General features: G+C 46.3%; 1 protein-coding gene across 1 annotated transcript; it reads right to left on the bottom strand.

Annotated features, from left to right (window-relative positions):
• Positions 1-430: 430 nt before the first annotated feature.
• PtA15_6A445 (uncharacterized protein) lies at positions 431-3,181 on the bottom strand (the record flags this gene model as incomplete). Its single annotated transcript, XM_053170151.1, has 3 exons — positions 431-465; positions 2,658-3,017; positions 3,100-3,181. The coding sequence occupies 3 exons, from the start codon at positions 3,179-3,181 to the stop codon at positions 431-433; spliced, it is 477 nt and encodes a 158-aa protein (XP_053021371.1).
• Between the last annotated feature and the right edge of the window lie 15,043 nt (positions 3,182-18,224).

Raw genomic sequence — 18,224 nt, 5'->3', positions numbered from 1 at the left:
CATGTGTTCAGGTACGCTTGCTGGGACGTGGAACCCGTCCATTGCCCCAATACACCTTTTGAAGAACGGCATAAACTTTGGGTTATTGAGGATAGATTTGTGCCCAACGTCGCGAGGAGGAGAAACAATGTACTTGCTCTGCAGCTGGAGCAAGAGATAGATGATGTGGTGGAAAATGCGAGAGATGGTCTCGCCACTATGCTGGAAACGATCTTGAGCTTGCCGGTTGGTCGCGTTTTGTCCAACAATGTAGAGGAAGATTGCCAACTGTTCATTCATGCTTACTAGCCTTGAGACTGGTTCACTATCAATTGAAAGCAGCTCGTCCAAACAGATTCTGAAAACATCAATTGAGATTTGGAACATGGCCTGAGCTCGTAGTCGGTTACTGTTCAGGATGTATCTAACATATTCATGACCCGTTAAGATGCTATTGTTGTACGGATGTTTGATTGTCTTCGACCACTGACGGAGGCCAATCAGGATAATGATGAAAAGTGCCATCCTCTTTTGTTGGAGCTGGTACTGTTTTTTTTTTTGAAGCATGCTGGGAGGCGACATTGTGAGGGATGGTGATGAGTGTGTATGACACCGAGTGAATTTTGGTTTGCCAAACAGACTTGTAACAAATTAGTACTATATGATTATTGAGTGGACACGCCAAACAGACCTGTCATAAATATGCTGGTTGCATGATTGATTTTATGACAATTGGATTTTCACTTTTGTGTTATGTACACCACGGGTCGTGCCGGATGTCCATGGGACACCCTTTTGGAGATGTCCCTGGACATCCGGCTCTTGCAGGGCAGGAAACATCTGCGGGAGGTTACTCTTCATGATGGATACAGATGTATCCCAGCTAAGTATCCAGTGGATGTTTGCTGGATGTATGGTAAACATCCAAGTGCATGTCCGCCGGACAGAGAGATATAGCTTTGCTGGCATATCCCAAGCTGGATGTCCATTTAACATCTGATCCTGTGTCCGATGGATATTTGTCCACCAGCAGATTTTCATCTGTTTTGATCCACACTTACACTACCTCTGCTGCGGGCAGTTATTCTTGGTCCACTAACTAATTTTAATTTCAATCGTAATTTACATTGGGTAAACTAAATTGCTGATTCTAAATTTAGTGGTAAATTAACATGACATTGTGATTATCTACAGTAAACTTTTTTTTGGCTAGGATAAAGCTTTTAACAGTCGAAATAAAACAAAGAATCATCAAATACCCAAGAACAAAAGAACAAAAAACAACCAATCACAATTTTAATGAGTCAAAGAAACAAAACAAATTACCAAAAAAAGATTTCAATAACATGTGTTTGCATGTGCGCCAAAATTGGTTCCAGAAAATACGGCAAGATGAGCTGGCGATAATCAGGCTTGCCGAAGATTCCTGTTTGTGTTGTTGCTGCTAGTATTTTGCGTGGGATGGGCCAAGTCAGACGGAGGTATTACCGGCTCGTAGGTGTTGTTCAAGTTGATGTTGCACATCATCTTCGGTGGGCATAGCCACCAAGTTTTCGGCCAAAATTTTGCCAAACGTCTTTTTCTTGCCAAAGATGGCATGGTCCTTGACAAGGATTGCTTTCCCCCATCTGCAATATTGTATGAAATTGATCTGATTAGATTCAAGGTATCATATCATAACAAAATCAAACAGAAAAAAAAACATACGCAGCACAATAATCGGATCCACGAGATGCCACCTCTTGGGCTTTTTGTCCAATGATCTTCCATTGCGAGGTTTTTTTGACGGTTGGGTTTAGGACAAGATCGATCGTCTGTAACCTCATGTGGGAGACTTGGGTGACAAAGAGGATCGGAGCCGTTGGATCGGTGGCCCCGACAGGCTGGAGGTAGTGGTAGATGTTGTTCACAAGTGTGTGACAATCGGGCACCTCGATGTCTTCAATGAATTCATCCTTGTTTGCGGTCATGATGTTCGTGAGTAGCATGTCGCGGACAGAGTACCGAACCTTGGCCTGAACCTCGCGCACCTGAGCCACAAAATCCTTCTGGGCATCGGTGTCTTTGCCGTTGATGACACCTGCGGGGAACTCCCTCATGCGGAAATCAAGGGGGAGTTCGTGAAGCTTTTTCTGTTAAGAAGATTCATGCTCAGAATCGCACTTGACTCCGTCCAATGGATATTAAAATAGAAAAAAAAAAAAACATACCAATGTGATTGATAATAACGACTGATCACCTGCGCGGGGTTTGGAACGTCTGCACGTATAGGTCAGGATGTTTGGTTCCAAGAAAGCTTGCTTGGTTAATTCGCGGATCCGATCCTGAAGTAAACAGTGAAAAAATTAGCCTGTAAATTTTAATATAGGGGCTGGGGATGCGTGCTCACCATCAAAACTTGGCTGTATTGGGATCGCTTGGCCGCCGGCGCTTTGACGGGAAAAGTGTCTTTTTCCGTTCTGTTGGGAGCAATATCTGAGTTGGCGGTGGTTTGCGCGCCATGCTGTTGGCGTAGCATTTCTCGATAGACCAGGTAGGTCACTGCAGCTCCTGGCGCCTTTTTGTACGGCCAACTCACCGAGATCAGCCACAGATCAAAAAAGAAGCATAAATACATACCTTGAGAATGGCCACAGCAGCTTCAAAGTGCTTTGGATCAAGCTGTTCGGTAACCTCACCAAACTTGGTCACGAAGTCGGCCAGCGATTCTATTTCGGTCCCGGTGGTTGCGGCAGATTCATTCGTGGTCTTCGCAGGTGGATGCTGAGCAGCCTGCCGCGCGGGGTTTTCCTTGTGGAACTGCTCATCCAACCTCTCAATCTCTGGGTCTAGCGCGAGATCAGCTGGCTCATGAGGATTGATGCAATTGCTAGCAGCTCTACCTTGGTCGGAATCGAGAGGGCTAGAATCTTGAATCTTCTTTGGGTCTCCTCCATCGTCATTGTCGCTGTCTTCACCAAGTGAACTCAATCGGGGCGGAGGTGGTGGCGGACTGGGCTCACGGCGACTTTTCTTTTGAACACGCGAAGCTTTTGGGGCTGGGTATGGATACAAGGGATCATGAAAGGTCAGTATATTTGATGATAAAAGCAAGAGCCAAGAAAATTGGTCGACTCTCACCGTTGACAGCCTTGTCCGGAAGTTTCTGAGATCGGTTGAATCTCGCCGGAAGCCTCAGACGCGGGGTTCGGATTGGGGCCATCTCAGTTGGGGGGAATATTGCTTGGTGGTCAAGAACCGGGGGAGTTGTCAAGAGCGAGGTGGATGTTCAAGAGCAGGAATGGTCAAGAGGAAGGAAGTCGCTCAAGGGGAGGGGGCGAGCTCGGCGGAAGTTAAAAACCACTCTGAGAATGGATTTTGCAGGCGGGCAGCCCCCCAACTCACTCATGCTAACCCCTTCCACAGCGAGCTCCAGACCACCTGCACCACTAACACCACTCGTGATTTGAATCCAAAGACACTAAAGTTTGGCGGCATCAAGATGGATACAAAATCTCGTCAGCTCCAAAGATTTCTGTTTTTTCTTTGTACCCAAACCTTTGCTGATGATGATCCATTTTACAGAAAAAGTACCTGCTTTTTTCCATTCCAGATTGCGGAACAGAGACAGTCGGACGGTTTGGAGGTGTGATTTGTGTCAGGGGGGCGAATTTTTAAGCGTTCGTCATCACGCCTTGGGGAAGCTTCATCGGGAAAATCTTCGTGGGCACGACAAGGAAACCGCAAGGAAATTGCGTGAAAAATACGAGGCAGGATTGGAAGACAGCCCATCTCAGCCGGAGGTGCAAGATACTTATGGCGACCTCAGCGAGAATCGAGAAACTTACAATCATCAAGATGACCTGGACGCTATGGCTGCAACCGCACGACTTCAGGAATTGCCATTCTTCACGCGGTTGAATATCGATGACGAAATCAGCCTTCAAGATCTGATTGATGCGGAGCTGGAGGAAATCCTTCGCCAGGAGGATGCCGCCATGTTTGATGGTCCAGGACACCAGGAAGAGGAGGTCGATCCAGCAGAAGCGGCGAAGTGGTTCCCTTTCAATAATAAGATGGTCAGTACGCGTGTCTGAAGACACAATTGCCGCATAAAAGGAAAATGAAAATGTGAAAGATGGCTCACCTTATTTTCTGATTCAATACGCAGGAGCTCGTTGGTTCACTATTAATCGGTCACACGCACTCGATGATCTCGCGAGCCATATACAACAAGATTTGAGCGGCAATGACCATCTGTGACATCCGCCTGCCAGCCTGGGCAACCGTCCGTGGCGCCCGCATCCGCATCCGAAAGCTGCTCCAGACTCAACTGAAAACCGAGCAGAGTCCTTTTGGGACCCCTTGTTTTTCCCTCAGCCTCAAAGGAATTTTATCCCAGGTAAGGCAAGAGATTATAAGAAATTGGTTTTGTTGGTGTGGTTCCCTGGAAGACATTTAAATTATTAATGTTGTAATTAATGCAGTGATTATAAATGGGTCTTCCAAATGATTAATTGAACATTTTTTTTCCTCTGAAAAAAGGACTTGGCCAACCCACTAGTTAGCCCGCACATAGATTATTATCCAGAAATGGCCAATCACAACATTTTCAAATTCTCCCAATCAAAGAAGTGGCTCAAGGAGTTGGCACCACCCCATCGGGCTCCCATGTGTGAAGTCAAAGGAGATCATTTTTATCTATTCGAACCTGTAGAATTATCATCTGGCTTAATTATAATTCCCATTTACTTTTATTCACAAGATTCTCAACTTTATTCCAAATGCATCGCACCTGAATTTGAACCCTTTACTAAAAATAAGAAAAATTTAATGAAGATGAAAATCCCTCAAGATATTAAGTTTAACCACCCCAAGCTTCTAGTGGTCCCAACAAGTGAATTCAATAAATGCTACAAGAGCATTGAAATTAATGGTATAAAAATCTCTCAAGCATGTGCTAATTCAATTTATGGTATGTGGTTTTTTCCCTCCTGTTTTTTTCCAGATATTAAATCACAATCATATTTTTATACATGGCTGAAAAATATCTCTTCTATGATTACACAGAAGATGACGGTCAGAACAATCAGACAAAGCTCAATTTCCCCAACCCTTGGCGCAAAACGGCGGACGGAAGAATTATCCGACATGTTCCAATCACCCTATATTGTGATGATACTTCCGGGAATGTGTCCAAGAAATTCAACAAACACATATCTTTTTATTTTACACTTGCCGGTCTCCCGCCAAAATTATCCAATCAAGAATACAACTGCCACTTTCTCTCCACCTCAAATCGTGCTTCAGCATTGGAACTCTTGGCGCCAATAGTTGGTGAAATGTAGTGAGTATTACTGTTCTCTTTTGATCCCAGTTTTATTTTTATTTGTAGTGAAATTACAAAAGACGGTTTTGTGGCATTCGATTCACATATCATGCAGGAAGTTTTGGTGACTGGACTGGTCTTTTCTTTTTTGGGCGACTAGTGAAATTAAAAAAGACGGTTTTGTGGCATTCGATTCACATATCATGCAGGAAGTTTTGGTGACTGGACTGGTCTTTTCTTTTTTGGGCGACTCTCCGATGCATGCCGAGATCACCAACACACCAAATCCTGGAAGCTCGTTGAATCCTTGTCGAATGTGCACCTTACACGCCGAAGGAAAGGATCAGCGGAAAACATTGGATTATGTTCAACAATTCTTGCGGATTAATCCTGATGGATCTGAGGCAAGTTTACCTTTTTGCGGAGATTTATTTATGTATCTAAAATATTTTTCTGATGTGTCTTTGTGGCGATTTTAGGCCACAGGAAATGAACGGACTTGGCGTCTCACGCAAGAAAGGACCTACGAATTGTACTGTTCTGCAATTGAGAAAAGTCACGCCGAGTTTATTCGAAAGAAGCGCGAATGGGGCCTCACTGACTCACTCAACAACCGGTTTTTGGAAGAATCCAAGAACAATGTGCGAATTAGAGAACTGATGGAAAATCTGGAAGAAAATCAACCAGAGAGATTGTTTAATTCCATTTTGGCGCTTGAAGGTTTGTCTGCAGTGATCTCCCTTCCTACTGCCATTTGGGCTTTGTGCTTTTCACTGAAAAACCCCACACTTACCTCTGTGAACTTATTTTTCAGGCTTTGATGGTGTTAAGGATACTCCAGTTGAAGTACTCCATGTTGCTCTTCTTGGATTTGTCAAGTACCTGGCGAGGGATGTACTTTCCGGAAAAAATATGAAACCCAATCAAAAATCTGAACTGGCGGCGCGGCTCCAATCATTCAACACTCTAGGCTTGAACATTCCACCCATCAACGGAAAATCGTTTGTCACTCACATCAAAAGTCTAGTCGGAAAAGAATTTAAGATTCTTGTTCAAGCCGCTCCTTTTATTTTTTTCGATTTTCTGACTCCTGCGCGCAAAGAAATCTGGACGGCACTCTGTCAACTTGTGCCATTTATTTTTGTTACAAAAATCAATAACATGGACGAATACCAAAAGCATCTGAAGGCTTACATCAGGAATTTCATTTATCATGCCATCAAAACTACTGCGCAATGGGTCAACAAACCAAAATTCCACCACCTTCTTCATCTTCCCGAATCAATTCTTCGATTTGGACCAGCAACTCTTTTTTCCACTGAAAAGTTTGAATCTTTCAATGGTGTATTACAAAACGCATCAATCCACTCAAACAGACAAAGCCCAGGACGAGATATTGCCATCACTTTTGATAATTATTACGTACTGCGGTTTCTTCTCTCCGGCGGTTATATGTATGATCATTCAACTCAGACCTATTCAACAGCCGCTCAAGAAGTACTCCAGATTTTCCAAAACAATGATGTCATCCGCAAGTCTTTGGGTTACAACTTCTCCACTGCAAATCCGCTCCCGCCCCAGCAGTATCCTTTTGCGAAAAACACCAAAGTTCCTAAAGAAGACCTGCTTGAAGTACCTCAACAGTTAATCAAACACTGCTCAAGCAACAGAATCTGACAGGTTCACCAAGTTCAAATAAAACAACATGAAATGTTGCAGAGAGGATGTTTTATTGTGGTGAGTCACTTTTATATTTTTGGGAATTAATTTTGCATTTTAACCATTTACCATCATGTATTGATCCACCTGATTGTTACAGATTCCGCAACATGGCTCAAAATTACTTGTTGGATCAGTTGAATCATTGTGGGAACAATATTCAACTGCAAGGTCAAAGTTCTACATCCATTTTAATCATTTCAAGCTGATGGGAATCAATGAGCTTTATTCAATGCGGGAAATATGCCGGACAAAGACTAAGCAGTATTTCAATGTCAGAGTGAGTACTGGGATGTTGAATAATGAGGTTGTATCAAACAACTCACTTTTATACTTTTTTCCCAGGATGTGCAAGCTTGCATCAATGTTCAGCATAATTGCAAACGAGGAAACTGCCCAATCAAGAATACCCAACCAGCACAAATAGAGCGCCAAGAAACGGAAATCAAAACCGCTCAAGTTGAACACACCGACAACAGACACTTTGTGATCAACACCGCATCATTTCATGACCCTTTTCAGCATCATCAAATTTCTCAAACTGATTTGCCCCAGATTTCCAATCAAGACATGGTTCAGTGTGTTTTAGATGGCTTAGAAAACTGGGGTCTACATCACTTTGAATTTGAGAAAAATAATGTGGGGGGAGAAGATGAAAATGATGTTGATGATCCTATTTAGCTTTAACCAATGTGATATTGTTCTTCCTATTTTTCCTTTTAGTTATAATGCTGCTCATAATTTGTGTCGACAAAGATGCGTGCAGTTTTATTAGAGGCTTGACTAGGTGCTGATTTTTTGCTCCAAAACATCCAAACATAACATAAAATAAGAATAATTACATAACAAAAATTATTGAATGGGTGGGGGGGGCTGATGGTTGCTTTTTTTCAACTCACCCACATTATCAATTTCATACCTCACGGAGGCCCAGTTCCGCTGAACTTTATCTATATTTTAGTTTCTCAAAAGAAGCGCGCAAATCTCTTCTTTCTAATGATGCAATTTTTATAGGTTTCCGTGGAACAGCGCAGTTTTTACAGCGCTTTATTTCCAGCCTTTTGTTCTAACAGCAACGCGCGCGCCTCCAATAGTCACTTGACCAAACTTCAAACCCTGAAAAATACACCTTCCCCTCAACATTATCCAATTATTATTAGCTCAAATTAACCGCCTAGATCTCATCTTTCGATTGGCTGTGGTTGCAGATAATTTTGTGGAGAAGAGCAGGTTTTATACTGGTTGTTTTCCTTTCTTCTTGCGAAAGACAACTTCCGCTGAATCCTATACCGGTTCGGGAAGCTCAAAACACTCGCCTGGATCTTCCCTTTCGATTGATCTAGGTTATAAAGAATTCTGACGAGAATAAAGGTTTTTACAGCGGCTTCTGTGCAGCCTTGTTCTCCTACGGCGGGGGGCGCGCCCCCACAACTTGACCAAACTGGGACACTCCTGCTAAGATGCCCGCGTTACAGGGTTGTTTGGTGTCCATTGGATACTCAACCAAGAGTGGTTTGTGTCCATCGGACACTTTGGATGGAGTGTCCGATGGATGCTCAACTTTCAGGACTGTTAAGATGTCCATTGGACACTCTCAATCTGGAGTGTCCGCTGGACGGTGTTTTTTGATGTCCAGTTGACATTGCTGAGTGCCAAGTATCACTTGGACGCTTCCGCAAGCGTCCAAGTGATGCTCAGCGCACCACCATCCGCTGGATGTTCCCTGGGCATCCTCTGGATGCTCCCTGGGCATCCTCTGGATGCTTCTCAATCAGGAACATCCACGGGATGTAGCGCCTTTCCAGAAAGGCGCCCCGTGGTGTATATTACTAGAGGCCAAGGCGGCTTCGCCGCTGCACTCTCATGGGATATAGTGTTGGAGCCAATTGCAAATTATGGTACCACAAATAGGTTTGGGTTTTTCAAAATTAAGGAATTAACACTGGCTACAGATTCAAAGAGATACCCGTGGAGAGAGCATGAATTATGAGGCCAATGGACATGTTACCATTTATATCTTTTGGATACCAAAAATATGCATATAGAAGCCAATCAGCAGTAAATTGATTCACAGCTTTGTACAATGCATTCTCTCCAGAAGCTTGATTTTGATTTTTGAGACCAGTTATCCAGCCATTTATCCAAACCTGGAAAAACTGAAAATGTGTATGGTATATCAAATTTCTCACAAAAAAGGTGCAATTTTCATTACAGCTGAGGAGGTATTTATGTAAGAGGAAGAAAATTATGAGAAACTGTCATTCTTCTTAACACCAAACATCTCCACAAAATGATATGGTGTGAATTTGAATGCTAATTACAGATGAAAGATAGATAGAGATAAGAAAGGAACACTGTAGAAAATTGTGGTGGGGTCTGGGCCTCCACAACACAGTTGGCAAGGGCCATTCATAGGCGTGAGGATGGAACTGTGTCTGTGAAAAATGATTTAGGTATGTCTATAGTTTAGGCAAACACATCCCTTTACCCTAAACGCACTCAGGACATGCCTTGAAGTCCTGGAGCCGCACACTTTTGCCAAGGAGCAAATCCTTAGAAATGAAAGAAAAAATGTTTTGGGGGGTTTTTATGATTGCAAAGATGTTGAAAGGAAAAGCTTCATGTCCCAGGGAACCTTGTAAACGCTGAGGTTCTGCTACCTATCGCGGTTGATGGTATAAGACGAAAAGTCTTTGGAGTTTGAGGAGCTTGTGAGCAAGCAAGCGGACAGCGGACAGCGGCGGCGACAGGAGCAACAAGACAAACCTAACAGGAACAAGTATGAGAAAGGAGTGAATAAGGTGACAATGAAATGAAACTAGGAAACGGACCTAAGAGGTTGCAGTCTTGAGTGAGCAGGGCGAACGGTTCTTGAAACAATAGATGAATGAGGAAACAGTTATGTGGAAAGAAACTAGTTTAAGTAAATACAATCTAGGTTTCAGGACAATGCTGCGGACTACAATGTGAGACTATAGCTATATGGATGCTAATACTATAGATATGCTAATACCCCCCGTCGTTGACTAGCTTCACTTGTCGATGCTCTTCATCTTGAGGTGGTTGATAAAGGAGATGTGTTTTGGTTTTGCAAGCGATTTGGTGAGACCATCTGCGGGCATGTTGGTGGTCGAGATGTAGGAAATTGTAACCCATTTCTTTTCAACAGCGTCACGGGTGAAGTGATATTTCACGTCAATGTGTTTGAGTCGAGAGTTTGCGATTGGATTTTTGCTGAGGGCCAGAGCGGCTTGATTGTTGGTTTTGATTTGAATCGGATAAATTGACTTGCCTTCAATTGATTGCATCAAGGATTCCAACCAGACAGCTTCTTGAGTACCATCGTAAAGGCCTCGGTACTCGGCCTCGGTGGTGGAAGTGGCTACCGATGACTGCTTCTTTGATTTCCACGATATGATTGCGTCGCCGCAGGTGACGAAGTAGCCGCAGTACGATCGGCGACTGGACGGGCAGTTTGCCCAATCGGCGTCAGTATAGACGCGGAAGATGCCATCGCCTCCGCCAATTTTGATACCAAAGTTCTTGGTGCCACATAGGTAACAAAGAAGATGAATCAAGGCTCTCCAATGATTCATGCCTGGATTTTCGAGATGTTGAGAAAGTTGAGAAACCGTGAATGCGATGTCTGGACGAGTTGATACTGAGAGATAATTCAGGGAACCAACCGCACGCCTGTAGTTAACGCCAAGAGCGAGAAATTGCTGACGCTCTTGGTAATTGGCGGGGACGAGGCGGGTGTTAGGAACCATGGGAGTTGCAACCGTGCGGGCGACATTGAGACCGTGCTCTTGAAGCAAAGCTTCCGTGTGAAGTTCTTGAGAGAGAGTGATGTGATCCAGGAAGCGAGTGATCTTCATGCCAAGAAGAGAACTTGCAGGGCCCAAGTCGTCCATGAGAAACCGAGAATTGACGAGTTTCTTGAATCGTTCGACGTCGTGACTTATGATGGCCATGTCATCAACATACACATGAACCAAGCATGTCCAACCAGGAACGTTGGACACGAATAGGCACACATCAGCGGGCGAGGGAGAGAAATTGATAGACTCAAAGAATGCCAATAGAGACTTGTACCAAACCCTAGGAGCCTGTTTTAAGCCGTAGATAGATTTCTTGAGTTTTAGACAGTGTCCGGGAGGAATGGATAAACCGGCCGGGCATTGAAGATAGATTTCCTCGTCTAGGGTGCCATTGAGAAAGGCATTACGAACGTCCATCTGGTGGATATCCATCTTGGCATTGACACCAAAAGATAGCGATGCGCAAAGAACTGAAGGACGACCGGTGGGGGCGTACGTTTTGTTGACGTCCCTACCTTCCTGTTGAGCGCTGCCTTGAGCGCAGAGGCGAGCTTTGAACTTGACAAATCTGCCGTTGGCGTTGTGTTTCTTGCGAAAGATCCAAATGGTACCCAGGAGATTGACGTTGGCAGGGGTGGGAACGACTTCCCAAACTTCAAGGCGTTCCATCGCTTGCAGCTCAACCTGAGTAGCTGCCTTCCAGTCCTCCGCTTCCGGCGAGAGCATTGTTTCGCGGTATGTGGAGGGGATTTTGGGATCTTGGGAGACAGCCGTTGCCATGGCGAATAATGTTTCATAGATGGGCTGAGCTGTGAAGTGGGATTTGACCAAATGAGCACGGCGCTTGGATGTGAGGATGTTGGAGGAATCCACATCGCCTATTATCTCCTTAGACGGAGGTTAATTTGCTGGGACGTATGTGAATCCCGGTTTAGAAGGTTGAGGATTTGCGTTAGAGGAGACTACACTGGGTGTATGCTGGGCAGGAGAAGAGGTATCGCCGGGGCCGCCGACATGAGAGGATTCCCCTGGCAAAACCGAGTCGGGAACCTCATCTGCTCCAACATTCGAGTCGTGGTTCAGTGAGAGATCAGTGATAGGGTCGCCTTCGTCTGCTGGAACTGACACCCTCGGCGAGTGAATTGATACCGATGGATTTTGGATGGGTGGAAGCGAAGAAGATGCTAGAGTTTCTTCTTCTTCATCAAATGATGAATCGTGAAGGCTATCGGCAGAGGATATGGGGGAGATTCCTGGAAATATAGTCTCGTCAAAGACAACATCATGACTGTACTCAACACGATTCCCCGGAAAAAGTATTCTCCAGTTATGAATACCCTGCCGGTAGCCTACAAGAATTCCCTTTTTCGCTGTGTCCCCGAATTTGCCTGAGCGTCTTTCCTTGGGAATGTTGACGTACGCTTGGCAACCGAAGATCCTTAACCTTGATGTGTTGAACTTAACTCCGAACCAAAGTTCATGTGGGGTGATCCATTTGAGACGCTTCATCGGAGTAATGTTCTCGTACATCACAGCTGTCATGACCGCTTCCCCCCATAGATAATTGGGCAGTGATGCTTGTTTGAGGAGTGCCCGAGCCTTCTCACTTGTTGTGCGGTTTCTGCGCTCCGCGATTGAGTTCTGTTGGGGAGTGTATGGAGCGGTGATGTGGTGCATGATACCAGTCAACTGATAGAATGCTTTAAACTCATGAGAGCAGAACTCTCCTCCTCCATCAGTTACTACGTTTTTGATGGTATGGCCATGAAAGTTTTGGACTTCGTTGCAGTAGATCTTGAATTTCTCAAACGCTTGTGATTTTGCAGAGAGAATGTAGACATGTTTGTAAGACAAAAAAGCATCTGTTATTTTGAAGTAATAGAGTCCCCCTCCGCTGGATTGAGGTGTGATTTTACCGCTTAGATCCATATATACAAATTCAAGGACGCTTTTAGGCTGAGGAAGTGTACTAGTAAATGGAAGATGTTGAGATTTGGAAAGACGACAAGATTCACATGATAGAGTTGAAAAATCAACATTGAACATCTTTACGAGTGCTTCCGAGCTTGGATGACCTGCGCGCCTGTGGATTAAGATTGGATCAATTTGCGTCGTCTTCATGCATGAGACTAGAGATGACTGACCGTTCGGCACCACAATTTCGGCTTTAATGGAGAAAAGTTTGCCTTGTACAACACCGTCGAACAGTCAAGCGTTCTTTGAGACGTCAATGACTGAGAACTCCTCCGGACCTTTGCGAACAAAGTTGCAGTTCTTGAGGAATAAACGACCGAAGCTGACCAGGGGATGAGGTAGCTTGGGCACGTGAAGGGCTTTGATACTGTGAATTTGGCCTTGATGATTCTTAAGTTGAATAAAGCCTGATCCAATGATTGGAACAGTTTGACCATCGGCGATTTCGACCGAAGATTTCATGCTAGTGTAATCAGTGAAGTGCGATCGTTCGGGAAACATGTGATCGGAGCAGCCACTGTCCAGGAGGATGTAGTTTTGATCTTCTTGGGATGCCAAGAAGGCTTTGCCGATTGCTAGATAGACTCCATGGCGGCTGTCGACGCTCTTGGAGTCTTCATCTTGATCCGTGTTCGCAATGTTAGCCTTGCGCTTCTGTTTTTGCTTCCAGTCTTCGGGTGCTAGTTCTGGATGAAGTTGATAACACTTGTTCTTGGAGTGTCTGGTTTTGGGATTGTGTTTACCGTCTTCACAGTACGCGTTGTTGGAGATGGCGTTTGCTTTATGAGCTGACTCGGTTTTGATTTCAACTTCGTGGTCGTGACTCTTCGATTCGAGTTGATCTTTGACTTTTCGAATGGTTAACGGTCTTTTTTCGAACAAGATGTCCTTGGTGACATCGAATCGAGGCAGGAGAAAGCTGACAATTTGCTCAGAGAGAAGATTCTCACTGATATCAGGTTCGCCCTCTTTGGGTACAGCTATCTTGATGCCAACTGCTCGCAAGGATGCAATGCCGCTGTCGACTTGAGTGAGGAAGTCGGATAAGGTGGATTTGAATCCGATCTTGAGAAACTTTTGGTAAGTTTTGGCTTGATTTTGGGAGGAGTTGGATTCAAAGTGGTTTTGAAGATCGGACCAAAGCTTATGTGGCTCGTTCTTGTTGTTGTTGGTGACCAATTTGCATTCGACATCCTTGCTAAGGTATCTGCGAAGGATACCAGCAGTCCTTTTCTTCTTGTCAGTCCAGAGATCTTTCAGCTCCGGAGTTGTTGCTGTCGCGGCCTTATCTCTCGCGAGATAATCGTCGAGGTTAACTTCCATGCAGTACGCTTCAATCTGCGACTTCCAACGTTTGTAGTTGTCGTGTTTGAGAACTGGAAGTCGAGCAGAGGTGGAGTCGGACATGATGACGATATTCTTTTTAGCGCTTGCTGAGTGTTAAAAATTTCCAGAGGCTTAGCGGCCAACTGGGCTCATAACCTATAAGACGAAAAGTCTTTGGAGTTTGAGGAGCTCGTGAGCAAGCAAGCGGACAGCGGACAGCGGCGGCGACAGGAGCAACAAGACAAACCTTTGGAGTTTGAGGAGCTCGTGAGAAAGCAAGCGGACAGCGGACAGCGGCGGCGACAGGAGCAACAAGACAAACCTAACAGGAACAAGTATGAGAAAGGAGTGAATAAGGTGACAATGAAATGAAACTAGGAAACGGACCTAAGAGGTTGCAGTCTTGAGTGAGCAGGGCGAACGGTTCTTGAAACAATAGATGAATGAGGAAACAGTTATGTGGAAAGAAACTAGTTTAAGTAAATACAATCTAGGTTTCAGGACAATGCTGCGGACTACAATGTGAGACTATAGCTATATGGATGCTAATACTATAGATATGCTAATAGATGGTCGTCCGGAGCTGCTTGAAGAGGGTCCGGAAGGTCTTTCTGTCCAGCTCCTGGACATATTTGTGCACAAATATTTCATTGAAAAGGCTTGTCCTGGAAAAAGTGAGTGTTGGTGAGGGCCCAGGCGCAGCCCCTCCTGTAGGAGGCCGGGCCGAGCGACGCGCCCGGGCTGAAAAATTGTCTGTTCGCCCATAACAACCCAATCCTCCGCCAGCAACAGCTTTGTATAGAAGTATGGTCAGTGATGATGGAATCACAGTGGTCAAGAGTTTTGGGGGAAAAAGAAAGACTGACTGATATCCAAATGGGGAATTTGCCAGCGGTGATCAAATCGCGGACGGTCTTGTGGCGACGATTGAGCCTGCTGACATTGGTTCTTGTGCCGCCGATATCGAGTCCAATGAGGAAGTTTTTGATGAGCTCGAAGGCGGTGCAGGCGTAGCCGACGAAGCCACTGGCCGGGCCAGACAGGGCCGAGTGGAGGACGCAGGAGTGCGCCATATCTGTTGGCCCGCCGTCCAAGCAAACCAACTTCTCCCGCGTCTTCCGCTGCCGTCGGTCTGTTGGTCTTGCTTGGCATGGAGACTTCTGTCGAAGCCGGAAAAGAAGTGTTTCAGGCAACGACACAAGTCCGGCGTACGTGGTCAAGAACATCCGGCACGCGACCAGCTCCATCATAGGCATGAAGAGCGACCTATATCATCAAGCTACAGCCCTTTGGCGAGGGATCATAACGGCTATGAACTTCTCCGGGCATCCAGGTTTGTACAGGCCTGAAATGGGCCTAAGAAACAGAGAAAAGTGAGTTTCCATGCGCAGGTCTCATCACTTGGGACCCCGGCCACAACGGGTGGACGGCTTCCTGGGGGAGGTTCAGAAACCCCTATTTTGTCTGCTTAGGTGCAGGGCCCTGGCAACCGAGCTGAGGTGTTCATGGCGATGGTCGTCCTCATGGTGCTGACAACATATTTTGATCCAAGGGTCCTATTGCGAATGCCAAGGGTGGAAACGCGGCCGCAAAAGCAAGACATGGAACACCATTGTGTATAAAACGAAGGGCTTGATGAACATCAATACCCCCAGGGCGTCCTCTGCCGCTGCACTTCCAGCGGACGGTTTGTCCTCGCCCCCCTCCACTGTTGCACGTGCGCAGTCTGAGGGGCTGAAGAGTGGGCCCCCCATGGGTCTGCAGCCTTAGCTGCGGGCCGGGGGCCTTCACGTCCATCACTTTTGACCCGTGCGCTTGACGCGGGCTGGGTGGTGAGCCTGGGGGCACAGCTTTGCTGATGTTGGAAGGCTGGTAGAGATTTACTTGTCAATAAAATCTGATTTTTCTTATGTAAAATCCCCCTTTTTTTGTATCCTGGTTTTTGTAGTGGGAAAACCCCACCTGTTTTTTTTTTTTTTTTTGGACTTTTGTTGATGGGGAAACCCATGATGTTTTTTTCTTCTCATTTTGTATAATTGTAAGGGGGAACCCTTGATATTATTTTTTTTGATTTTGGAAAAACTGTGTCTTTAATAAACTTGGATTATGTGATTTATGATATCACACCGGGCGTCCAAACGGGGCCTTAACATCTATAAGGGTACCAGATCGCCTAGGAAGTCCTCCACTGTGCTGAATAATGAACAATTCAAAAGCTAGTAATCACAAAGAAGAATCAGCCAAAAAGAAATCTGGTCCATTTTCAAACAACACAGCACAACAAAAAAATTGAATTGTTTTTGTTCTTGTTATTATGTATCTATATGTACATGATCAAATCTTAAATCAACCCCAAGCCAAAAAAAAAAAGAAAGATCAACAACAGTTAGGCCCAATTTGTCAGCAAAATTGGCCAGTTTTGCTGGCCAAGAAGACAGGAAGGATGACAAAGCCAAGACACTTGATGGCGGAAGGGCAAATTATTTAGGGATGAAAACAGGGAGAGGTCGGGTCAGCAAGGGAAGGGTGTGCAGGACGGTGATGGTGGTGATGGGAAGCGGGAAGAGTGCAGGGCAACGAGGAATGCACGGGCGCAAGGAAGAGGAGGAGGCAAGCAAGCGAGGGGGTTGAGGCAAGAGCGCGCGCGACTGGAGCTTCCGTGGCCGTTGTTGGACAGAACATGAATCCTTGGGCGGGGCGTACACTGCTGCTACACAGCGGGACCACCCCGCGTGAATTGGAACCGCAACAATGACGCGACAGTAGCCGTGGCGTTGTGCAACGCGGTAGGATGCACTTGTGACTGCAAGTCCCCGTGTCGCACCTGTGCCACTGACTGGGACATGCCCAGTCACTAGCCCGGCTTCCCCACGCACCGGTGACCCAGAAAGGACTTGAGCGTCCCGCCTGCGTCACCGGGTGCATCACAAGAACACTAGGGCTCCGTCATTAGACGGTCAACCCTGGCTGTGCCACCGCTGACACCCAGCGGTAGTGTAGCCCCTTCCCTGGGGGCCCAGCCACGGTTCACACCCACAGGTTTGACTTCAACGGGTTTTTTTGAGCAGTGGAGCCCTTTCTGGGGGGCTCCAAGTTTGTTTGAGGTTTTGGAAGAGAACGATCCGTGCCGCCCTGGCTGGTCCGCCTGCTCAACCCAACGTCCAAGTCTTCTCCGCCTGGAACCTCTCCCTGCCCTTGAGAGCCAGAACCTTGTCTCCTCCCCTCTGACTTTGCGGCAATGATATGAACATGCCTCCCCGCTCCCCTCACAACCACCCTCCCCCATGATCTGACTGCCCATCCAGCCCCTCCTGTCAATCCCAAACAGCAAGCCACCCCAGCCGGCCCCGCCGACCGCTTCCCGCACTGTCTACACCCCCAGGTCTCCCCTGGCTTCAGCTTCTCCACTATATTGTACCCCCAGCTCCGATGATGTCCCCAAGACCCCCATCCGTGTACTCCTCCCCCCCCAGAAATGAAAATATACTTGGCAATGCCTTTTGCTGTAACTTGACCCCAGGAAGCTTAATCGTATCGCTTGGTCCGTCCGGAAAAAAACCTGCGCCCCCCAAAAAATTTCCGGCGAGTTCCTCGTGTGTCAATGTCCTGACCATTTTTGAGGCCTGTGACCCGATGATTGGGTCACAGATTGCATGGGTAATGCAATCGGGCCAATCACATTACCCATGTGATCCAACCTGATAATCTATTAGCCCACAATCCAGTTGGATGAGCCCCGGGTCATATGGTCATAAGTGCATTCCGGGGACCTGCTTTCCCCGTTGTGCCACCCATCCAGGACCCTCACGGGTCGCGTCCCCGCTGCGTGGGACCTGACTACCTTGACCGCAACGCAGCCCAACGTCCCCTCTTTGCAGGTTCGCGGCAACCATCTGGGTGCGTCCCCGATTGGTCGCCATGGGCCCGCTGTGTACGTACTGCTATATCCGGTACATACACATAAGGATGGAGACCAGGCGGGGCCAAACACGGAAGACATCCAAGAAGGCTTGGGCCCTCACAAGGGGGGGGGATCAATTTTACTGTTTGAGAGTTGCGAAGAAAGCGGGGGGGAGGGGAAGTAAGCACTCCGAGGA

Source organism: Puccinia triticina, chromosome 6A (assembly GCF_026914185.1).
Source record: "Puccinia triticina chromosome 6A, complete sequence".
Taxonomy (NCBI): Eukaryota; Fungi; Basidiomycota; class Pucciniomycetes; order Pucciniales; family Pucciniaceae; genus Puccinia; species Puccinia triticina.
Note: the sequence above shows the minus strand (reverse complement) of the source record. Positions and strands in the feature narration are given on the sequence as shown.